We start from the raw sequence: 11,001 nt of genomic DNA, 5'->3' as shown, positions 1-11,001 counted from the left end.
ATTTTACCTCAAAATGTGATGTTGTAGACAATAACATGGCTGAATGTTTCAATTCATGGATATTAACAGCAAGGCATAAGACTATAATTACAATGCTTGAAGAAATTAGGGTGAAAATGATGAAAAGAATAGGGCAGATGAGAGAGTTTTGCAATACTTGGATCTGTGACATTTCTCCAATGGCAATGAAGGTTTTACAAGATAACACAGTTAAGTCTATGAAATGCAGCATTGAATGGAATTCAGATACATGGTATGAGGTACTTCATGGACCATACAGACATATTGTAGATATTCAAAGGCAAACATGTAGTTGTAGAGCATGGATGTTGGAAGGCATATCATGTCCTCATGCAATAGCTGCTCTTCATCATAGGAAATTGGACCCAATCAACTACATTTCTCATTGGTATAACAGAGAAACATACATGAAGACATACAACTACTTCATTCAGCTAGTTATGAATCTGAAAATGTGGCCAGAATCACAAAACATCTTTGTGATACCACCTCATGTTAGGAAGATGTCAGGAAGGCCTGGCAAGAAAAGGAAGAAAGAGCAAGGTGAAACTAGTAAAACTGGAAAATTATCCAAAAGAGGGATTAAGATGTCATGCAGCACTTGTCATAACAAGAGTCACAATAAAAGAAAGTGTTCTCTTGGTGCACCTGCTTCTGGCACAAGTTTTACTGCTGGACCAAGTTCAAGACCTCCTTCTGGCCCTGCTACTGCAACAATATCAACACAAATTGATGGCCCTGCTAGCCCAAGAGCAACACCTGCTATTGCACCAACATCAACACAAACTGCTGGCCCAAGAGCAACACCTGGAAGGGGTAGACCAAAGGGTTCAACAGAAAAGGTGATATAGTTTCCTTTATTTACTTCATGTATAAGTTTTAAATAAGTTGCTTTACTGAATATTTTGTTGTTTTTTTAGGGTAGTGTTGCTAGCAGAACAAGAATGGTTAGAATGGGTATACTACACACACAAAGTGGTGCTACTATTATTAATGTAAGTTCCCTATTTCTATACTTAAATATCATTTATTATTTTTTCTTTAATCACAAATTAAGATTATTTATATTCATTTGAACAGCCTGGAATGCCTAGTGAAAGATTTAGAAATGTGAAGTCTTCAGCAGTTGTCACTGGAGATCTTGGACATAAACCACCATGTGGTGTGAAATGGAAGGGAAAACAAGCTATGACCTCAAGCCAACTTGAAGAGATGAGGGGAAGTAAACAAATGGAGACTAGGTCTAAGGCTGCACATTTGAGCCAAGAGAGCTCTAATGCAATCTAACTTGTTTTGGTAGATTTTTGTTGGTAATGCAATGTAGACATTATGTTTTGTTGGGTGATAGACAATGCAATGCACTTTATCCCTATTTAGTTCCCTTATATTTAAGACAATGAATTGGCAGTTGCGACTGCATTTTGATTTGTGGTGTTTGATTATGTAACTGCTTTGATTAATGATTATGCAGTTATGGATGTCTGTTTATGTAACAATATTGCTTCTCTTTTAGTTGATGGTTTTTGTGTTTATGGAGGGCAATTAGTGACTACTTTAGCAGTGGCTACGCAAACGTATAGTTTAGACAGTTGAGCAGATAGTTGTAGACACTAAATGTATAGTTTATGCCCAAATACAAAACCAAATACTTGCCAACATAAATGAGACAAATTAGATAAAGAAAGCCTTGCAAATTCTTTTCATTACACAAAAGCCTTACAAGTTCAACACAATAATGCACATTTTTGGACAAGAAGAGATCATGACAATTTCCTTGAATCTCCTTCTCCTTTCAGAAACAATACTCTTTGAAATATTAAACTTACACCTAAAATACAAACACACAACAGAGCAATCCAAAGTTGTTTCTCCCTTTTCTTGGACTTGGCCAATTTGTTTTTCCATTTCTTTTCAACTGCTTTCATCTTCTTCAAATCATCATCAAAACTATCCATTTTTGACTCTTTCTTGTTCATATCTATTTTGCTTTCCATAGGTTCGGTCGACTTAGTAGGCTTTTTGATTTCCTTATCTGAAATTTCAACTTTTCGAGAAGATTCAACAATATGTTCAAGCTCAGCAATTCTTCCCAACAACTTGGGAATCACAAATTTGGATCTTGGATCAATATAATCATCTTTCCAAAGCCAAAAATCACATGATCTGGCATTCTTAAAAAACAAAATGAATCATTATATGGCTCTTGAAACAACAAAACGAATCATTCAACTCTAAAAAGATTAACTTACCCCATAGTAAGGACAACCCCAATATCTTCTACCAGGATTTTCGGGGTCCAAGAGGTCAGCAAAGGCAAACAAATCCATGTTTGCATCGCACCTCTTCCAATTCATGATCTTCCTCTTGCAAACGGAGCCTAGTCAAGCTTATTCGAGTCATTGTAGCACCTTAATAAGAATTACCGCGAATCAAACAACTAAAAATTACAAAATAATGAAATAGATAAGAAACAAAATACAAAATGAAAAAGAAGAGGAATGAATCAAAATGGAAAAGAGATGAATGAATAATAATGAAAAAGAGTTACCTTTGATTCAATAGAAGGAATTTTGAACTATGTTTGAATTTAGGGTTCTTGATTCAGATTTTTTGGGTGAAAATTTTAGGGTTCTTGTTCATTAGGGTCGGGTGGGTAGGTTATATGAAGAGAATGGGAATATAACCGTTGGGCTGAGTTTTTTTAATTAAAAAAATAAATAAATATGACTTTATTAGCGTGTTGACACGCTCAACTATGTGGAGCGAAACGCGCCCTGGGTTGGGTGACGGAAGGGGGAAATAAATATAATTTTATGTAGTTAAGGTGTGTAATAAGTCGCCCCATTAGTTAAAGTGTGTAAATGACTTTTGGATACAAGTTTAGGGGGCAATTTATGCCTTTTGCCTTTCCATTTCATTTGATAGTATTTTTTTAAAAGATATGTTCTTCCTTTGTTGATTTTGATTTTGATTTTTTTTATTTTTGCTTTAATTTGTGGGGAAGCAGGGGCGTGGGTCGGAGGAGGTGTGTGAGGGGGGAGGTGAAGAAGATGTGGATGGTGCTCTTCATTATCTTCCGGCAAAGAAGACGTAGATGATAATCTCCATTTTTTCTGGCAAAGAAATGTGAATGATTATCTTAATTGTTTTTGGCAAAAGAGATAACCGAAAGTAGTTCTACTGTAAAATTAATAATACAATAATAAAAAAATTAAAAAAGAAAAAAGAAAATGACGGAAATTTGCTTTTGAAAAATTGGTGGTGAAGTGTTGTAAAGATACAGTTACAGCCTTGTAGGCTGTAGCAGATGGTGTGGTATTGAAAGAGAGGAAAGAGAAAAAGATTGTTAAAGGTTTTTTTTTTAAAAAAAAAAAAAAGAGAAAAAAAACTGAAAAGAAAAATAGAAAATATTGAAATATTTGATCTCACGCGCTCACCTAGTGTGAATTTCACTTTTTGTGTCATATCAGCATAAAGTGTCTGAGTGGTTCAAATTCTACCCGATAAAAGTATTTGATAGGTATAAATTTTATTTGAGATGTCTAAATGAATTATGCGGACAATTTAAGGAGCCAGAGATGACTTAGGCTACAAATTAATTATATTACACTATATAAGATGTATATTATGTCAAGTAGAATATGCATGAAATGTTTTAGGGAAAATCACTTATGTGTACATTTTTTTAAAAATATTTACGACATTTGTCAACATTATTCTTTTAACCATATATAACAATTTGGCTGAATGACAGTATTACTGAAAGTTGCGAATGGCAGCACGTTTTGCTAAGTTTAAAGGAACAAAATTGTTTTAAGTAAGTATTGCTAAAAGTTGACAAAAATGGTAATAAATTAAAAGTATACTTAAAAGTGGTAATTATTAAATAAAATACCTTCACTTATGTAATTTTTCCAAAATTTTATTATGGTAGAGGCCCAATCAACCAAAGTTGTGTGAGGCTCCATCCATTTTTTGACATGTGGATCGTGGGGCCCAAGCTATCAGTTAAGGCTGAAAATGAAACCAAAAGAAGAGAGAATGTAAAGTTTGAGTGGAAATTGCAAGACAATTGTGGGGTCCACGTCAATTTCAATTAAATAAATTAAAATATTATATTGAAAGTGGAAAAGTGCACAGTAAAAAGGGAAGGAAGGGAATAAAAAGTCATATTATTAGCTGATCAATATTTTATTTCTATTTTATATCCACATTTATTTAACGTGTTGAATTGAATATCTATTAAAAAATATTATTCTTATATTGAAATTTGTTTACACTCTATTTTCTTTAAACTAGCGTTACTTTTAAAAATAGTTCTATATTACAAGATAAGATAAGATTTGTGTATATTTTATTGTCTTCAATTTGGTATTTGACGTTAATAGTATTGTGCTCTTATCTAAGGTTTACAAGGAAGAGTATTCGGTACAGTGTAGAGTAATAGTCAAGAAAGTTTGTTGCACATAGATAAGATGCAATCTTTGCCAAGTGGCAAAAGATTATTGGTTCTCTTTTAAATTTTCCTTTAAAAAAGAAAAAATTTAACAAAACTATCAAAAAATAAAGAAAATAATATAGTCAATTAGTTAATTCTTGAATAAAAAAATTAAAATATCATTAACAATATACTAATTTAAAAGCATAATATTTTTGTGAATTTTCTCTTTTTTCAAACAATATTTTTTAAAAATTTATATCATAAAGATACATTTTTTTCATGATTTTTCAATTTTTTTAATAAACCTATTAAAACTGAAATGAAAGTCAAAATAACAAGATTAATCTCAAACATAACATTTAATGCTAAAATAGTAAAAATAATTGATCAACTAATAATATGACTTTTTATTTCCTTTCTTGCCTTTTTTACTGTGCACTTTTCCATTTTCAATATAGTATTTTAATTTATTTAATTAAAGTTGACGTGGATCACATAATTGTCTTGCAATTCTCGCTCAAACTTTACATTCTCTCTCCTTTTGATTTCATTTTTTAGCCTTAACTAATAGTTTGGGCCCCACGATCCACATGTCAAAAAATGGGACGTGGATCACATAATTGTCTTGCAATTCTCGCTCAAACTTTACATTCTCTCTCCTTTTGATTTCATTTTTCAGCCTTAACTGATAGCTTGGACCCCCCACGATCCACGTGTCAAAAAATGAATGCAAACTTTGATTGATTTGGCCTATACCTTAATAAATTTTTTCGAATATGCATATCCGCACCTGTGAATTATGAGCAGTATTGCAGGATTTGACTGATGTCAGTTTGTAAAGATGGCGATACTCTTCTCTATCCATTCAAAGCTCTTTGTTTAACATAACGTGTCACTCTCTATGGAATGGAGGTGGCAAAATCCCCACTTTTTTAGCGACCCCACTCTGAAAAAGATGTTTCCTCAGAGACTCCGTCTTCCAACTTCCGCATTCCAGCTTTTCAATTCTCCATCACTCACAGTAAATTCTCTTCTCTTCATCTTCCCCACTCCTTTTCTTTTTTCAAATGAAAAAAAAAAACCTCTTTCAGTAAACTAAAGCTCTTGTTTGGCAGTAGATTTTACAATTGTGATTTTTAAAACTTGAAGTTGTGTTTAGACATGTAGTTATCTTGAAAAAAAATCAAACTTTTGTTAGGGAGGGTGAAATTTTGAAGATAAATTTGATTTTAAAAAAAAAAAAATTGATTCAAATCTATGGCCAAACGCTAGTTCTGAGCTTCTTTCTTTGTTGCATTCAGATATTGATGTTTGTGTATTTGTTTATCAATTTTTGACTTGATAAATTGTCTGTATTCAGTCTCTGTCTTTGTTTCCACTTTATGTTGAGTTTTCTTGCAAAAAATTCAAATCTATGGACATGTAGTTTTCTTGAAAAAAATTCAAACTTTTAAAAAGACTTATGGCTAGACAGATATTTGAAGATATATTTTTTAAGTTCTGATCCAAATGTATATGTATATTATATATTTGTGTTATTTTGGAAGTGCAAATTATGTGCTTCTTTCTTTGTTGCATTCAGATATTGATGTTTGTTGTATTTGTTTATCAATTTTTGGCTTGATAAATTGTCTGTATTCAGTTTCTGTCTTTGTTTTCAGTTTATGTTGATTGTTGAGAACAATTCATAGATTTGAACGTGGTTCTGAATCTTTTATAGGACAATTAGTTATTTATAGCAATTTGCTGGCTCTGCGTAAGACTGATACTATCATTTTGTCATTATAAGGCTGAAATTTAAGATGATGAAAAAAAAAGTGTTGTGATTTGAGCCTTTTGGGATGTCCCAAAATGTCAAAAACGATGAAAGTTTTTTTTAAAAAGGAGTCAGTTCTCCATGCCATGACGGAGACAGGATTTTCACCCAGGGGTTCATCGTCTCTGGCTTCGCATTTGAAAGCAGATATTAGTCTAGGCTCTTTGATAAGGTGTAGTTCTTCCAGCTGATTTTGGATCAGCCTGAGAAGAAATACTATGAGTTTTGATTAAAAGATGAAATGACAAATTTTGATCAATCCCACGATTGCGGTTAGGATGAGTGGTGAGGGCATCCCTTTGATGCAAAAGTAGTAGGAGTATTAGATTTAGATTCATCATATTTGCAGTGATGTTATTAATCAGTGAATTGTTACTATTCATGTTACACATCTTACAGCACCTGTTTTTGTTACTAATTCAGTCTGCCATCATATCAAAATTGAATCCACAAATAGAAGATATTACTTGGAAGAAATGAACTTTGGTTTCCTTTGTTTTACAACACAGGACTTTTGCAAAGATATCTGAACTGGTTGGCTAGTGGTGAGCTTGGAACTGTTTGAATTCCTCTTGCATTCTATAAGGATAAATTAATGCCATTTAATTTTTAAGATGGGAGTTTGTTGATTTTCAGAGTGCTTCCAGCATTTGAGGGAACCGTTTTCCTAATAATTTTTGTACACATTTCTGTGTTGTGGTTCATTATGTAGCCTTAAACTAGTTGGACTTATACCGAGGATGTTCTAAAATTTTCATATTTATCTGGTACTCTTATTGAAGACTGTGATTTGATCATTCTGTGAATTAACTTCTATACCGAGATTTTGAGGACTTGAACATTTTATGCAGATGGCGTACATATGACCACTTTTGGAAGTATAGATGGCAGAGTTACTTCAATTGGTCAACACTGTTATGATCTTGCTGATCAAGCCTTTGTCACTTGTCAAATTCACTTGCTTCTTCGGTGTGAGAACAATATGCATTGTTATCCAAACATGGACAGAACTGCTGAGAGCTGCTATGGGTTTTCATGCCAGATTACTCTGGAGACTGATAATTTGGGCTATTGCTATTCTATCCCTGCCTATACGGAGTTTAACAGCTCTACAAAGGGAAAGGGCGGTGAGTTTTATTTTTGAAAAGTTTATTGTGTGTGTCCACTTTTATGTTTTAGTTTTTTGGATGTTTCTTCCACATGTCTTGTATGTAGTGTTAAGTTTTTGTTTATTCTAGTGCTTCATGAACCAGAAACACAGAAACTAATAATTGAATCATCCGAATGGGTAGCACTCTCAATTTTGTTAGACCAGTACATAAGGTGTTCAAATTCCCCATCCGACATTTTGTGCAGCACTCTTGTTTGGATACCTATGTGAACTTAGCAAAATATAGTTGGTCTCAAGCTCGGAGTAAGAAGGAGGATTGTGGTAGTTGGCAATCAACTTAAAACTAGCCTAACTAGTGCGAAGTTTTCTGATATCTAATATTTGGCATACAATAGAACCTGGATAGAGCAGAATGAACAAAATAGAATTCATATAGACTCATAGTAGATTGATATCAATGCTTGTAAAATTTGTGAGATCTGGAGTAATCTGGAATTGCGTTTTGATATTACTCCCGAAGGGGAAAACAAAGTTGAAGGAAGAGGAGTGGAGATGGATAAGGTAATTTAACGAGTTTCTATCTTCTCTATTCTTGTACACCTTGTGTGAGAGTGTGGCAGGGGTTTGGGGGACCAGAACATTTTCTATTGTATGAGGGTTTACTTGTCCTTTTTACAACTTTCACCTGTATAACTTCAATATAATCTTGGTAGACTTCACAGGTAGCTCTATTTCCAAATGCTGTTCAGTTTCGTGGAATAATTTCTTCAATGAGAAAAATGATTAGTAACTTCATTATCATTATGGTACTACCTGATCTATTCCCATAAACACAAAATTTCAATGCCACATTAACTTTGAAATCTTCCACCGTGTTAGTAGTCAGGAGTTATTAATCTGTTCCTCGTTAAAGATCTCCTGCAATTCATATTGGATGCAAGGACTGGGTATATATCTATAGTGTGTGTGTGTGTGTGTTTCTTTTAGTGTCACAGATGTCTATTTAGTTATGTCTTAAATTGATATAGCCTCTACTCTTCATTTTGAGTTAGTATTATTTGGCTGACTAAAAGCAACTGACTTGATATAGCCTCGACTTTTCATTTTGAGGAGTTAGTATTATTTGGCTGACTTAAAGCAACTGACTTGATATAGCCTCTACTCTTCATTTTGAGGAGTTGGTATTATTTTGCTGACTTAAAGCAACTGACTTGAGAACAATACATGTGCAGCTGGAGATGCATCTGCAGGAAATGCAGATCGAGTTTGAGAATCTTGTTTGGGAAAGGAAGCAACTTGAGAAGAAAATACTAGTAGCCATCAAGGATAAAAAGATAATGCAGGCCATGTTAGCAGAACTCGAGGATGAACATGACGATGCCATCGTCAAAATTGAGCAATTGGAGGACCAGGTGAAATATTTTTTTTCTCTACTTACTGATAAATTTTTTGTTTGTATACTACTATACTTGTACATGTCACTTTAGATTTATAGAAGTTTCCATGCTACCACTCATTTGCTCCATTGTAGCTGGTGTCTCAGTTTTGTTGTATCATTGTTCTGCTATAACTTCTTCTGTGCAACAAAGAAGCACAGCATATTAAGGAGAATATAAATCTAAGTGTTGAAGGAATACACACATTTAGAACTGTGTGACTTGAAGAAAGAGTAACCCTGTTAGGATTGGTCGGAAAGTTGATCATTTACTTGATTTCCTGGATTTTGGGACTGTAATATCAAAATTCTCCAGTATTTTTTCGTTAGTGTCACATATTGATGTATCTTAGTAAGGAAAGGAGCTGATTAATAGACAAAGGGTTTATATGATCAGTTGTTTAGGACAAGATGCCATAGTGAAAAAGGCCATTTTTTTGCAAAGATGACTTTCCTGCCTTTTCTTATACAGGGGAGCTGCTATATCCGGATCTGTGTGTTTCAGGGCATTGGATGGTTAATGTATATATAAGATATATAAGAATTAAGAATGAGAACAAGAGCAGTGTGATTATGGTGACCGTTCAGGGTTTTCAAATGATGATACAGCTTATAGACTATATAAACTTTTTTATGTAGTAGAAAGTAACTTCTTACTGTTAATTGTCGAGTCAATGCAACTTAGCTTAGAGTTACTGCTTGAATATCCGTCCCATTTGTTATGTGGATGAGTTGAGATTTGGTTTCTTAAGTTTTCAGATGGATAACCTTTTTCCGTTCAGATATGTATTTCTTGCTACTTAAAAAAAAATGGATCTTATTAAAAGAGAGATTGAGGTAAACTGGTCACAGAAAAGCGGTAGCTTTGACATTTGTTATAATGGTCCTGTGAGTTCCAATTTTTCATCTGCTCATGATACTGCAAATTTTGAGACGGCAAAGCCTGAACTTTGTATTTGGTGTGATATAGCTTCAGAATCTGAAGGTGGAAAATCAACGATTGAACGAAGTTCATGGTAAAGCACTTTCGGACCTAAAAGACCATTTTGATGGCCAAGTAATGCAAGGTTGTAGCGATGCTGTTCCATTTTGGAGATCAAGTGGCATTGAGAGCGTTGCCACACACAAGGAAGGAATGCAAGAAGATAAAAGCAAAAGCGGAAGTACGAGCCCTGAATTTATGGAAGCCAGATCCTGTCGAGATGTCAACCGGCCACGTACTCAGACCACGTCTGAGAATTTTGACACAAATGATGTGCTACACCAACGAAGGGATCTAGCTGTTTCCCAGACCCTTTTTAGTGCAATATTATCGCTCTTAGTTGGAACGATCGTATGGAAAGCTGAAGATGCATGCATGCCTCTAGTCCTCGCGCTATTTGCTGTCGTTGGCATGTCGTTGTGGAGCGTGGTCCAGTTCTTCACAACCATTAAGAACAGACCCGCGTCTGATGCAGTTGCTCTCTTGAGCTTCAATTGGTTTTTGCTCGGAACGCTGACATATCCTACGTTGCCAAGGATCACTCCTGTATTTGCACCAGTGTTATGGACTCTCTCAGACAGGGCTGTGGAGCTGCTAGGTTTCTAAATCTTGAGTTTTTTGCTTTTCGCAGTCGACACATACTACACACTGTTTTTGGTCCTCTTGATGCTTGTAAAGTAAAAGTTTGTCAAAATGTTTGTTCTTTTTGGGGTCTTGTCTTGTAAATTTCTTCTGAAAGAGTTTGATTTTGCTTAAACAGTTGTGTTATTGATGTCGTGGATGATAAGTAAATGTATAATATCCGTCTTTTATTAGTTCTCCAGCTACTGATGACACCATTACCTATTGAGTTAATGCAGGTCAAAAACATGTCTAAATTATCTTTTTTGCGAGTCTCATATCTTAATTATCCGTTGTTTCTTTTATCTACCTAAACATCACTCCCTTTGTATTTAAATGCATCTCAATACATACAAAGGAAAGATATCGTTAGCTCAATTAGTTGTTACAAGTGTCATGTGGATCGATTTCTATGGGTTTTTTTAAGCCTCCAGGCGGCTGTTGTCTATTAGTTTCAGCTAGTTTTTTCAATGGAGTATTGAAGTGTGTTTTAATATAAAAGTGATGATTTTACTTCATGAATATGAAAATACAGGACTACATTTGAAGGAAACCTTGTTTCTGCAACTTTCAA

General features: G+C 34.2%; 1 protein-coding gene across 4 annotated transcripts; it reads left to right on the top strand.

Moving 5' to 3' along the window:
* The first annotated feature begins 5,286 nt into the window (after positions 1–5,286).
* On the top strand, positions 5,287–10,629 carry LOC102602655 (uncharacterized). 4 transcript variants are annotated; one of them, XM_006359882.2, is made up of 4 exons: positions 5,287–5,483; positions 7,130–7,405; positions 8,622–8,801; positions 9,795–10,629. In XM_006359882.2, the coding sequence occupies exons 2-4, from the start codon at positions 7,163–7,165 to the stop codon at positions 10,410–10,412; spliced, it is 1,041 nt and encodes a 346-aa protein (XP_006359944.1). In that variant the 5' UTR covers positions 5,287–5,483; positions 7,130–7,162; the 3' UTR covers positions 10,413–10,629. The 4 variants fall into 4 exon arrangements, with proteins under 4 accessions (XP_006359944.1, XP_015170102.1, XP_015170101.1 ...); XM_015314616.1 differs by lacking the exon at positions 5,287–5,483 and adding an exon at positions 5,497–6,563; XM_015314615.1 differs by lacking the exon at positions 5,287–5,483 and adding an exon at positions 5,497–6,823.
* Positions 10,630–11,001: the final 372 nt, after the last annotated feature.

The sequence above is a fragment of the Solanum tuberosum genome, unplaced genomic scaffold (genome assembly GCF_000226075.1).
Source record: "Solanum tuberosum cultivar DM 1-3 516 R44 unplaced genomic scaffold, SolTub_3.0 scf00303, whole genome shotgun sequence".
Classification (NCBI taxonomy): Eukaryota; Viridiplantae; Streptophyta; class Magnoliopsida; order Solanales; family Solanaceae; genus Solanum; species Solanum tuberosum.
This window is presented reverse-complemented; position numbering and strand designations above follow the sequence as displayed.

Coding starts and splice junctions, on each gene's coding strand:
- LOC102602655 (XM_006359882.2), top strand. CDS start 7,163: ATGGCAGAGTTACTTCAATTGGTCAACACTGTTATGATCTTGCTGATC. Junction 7,406..8,621: donor CTCTACAAAGGGAAAGGGCG/GTGAGTTTTATT, acceptor ATACATGTGCAG/CTGGAGATGCATCTGCAGGA. Junction 8,802..9,794: donor TTGAGCAATTGGAGGACCAG/GTGAAATATTTT, acceptor GGTGTGATATAG/CTTCAGAATCTGAAGGTGGA.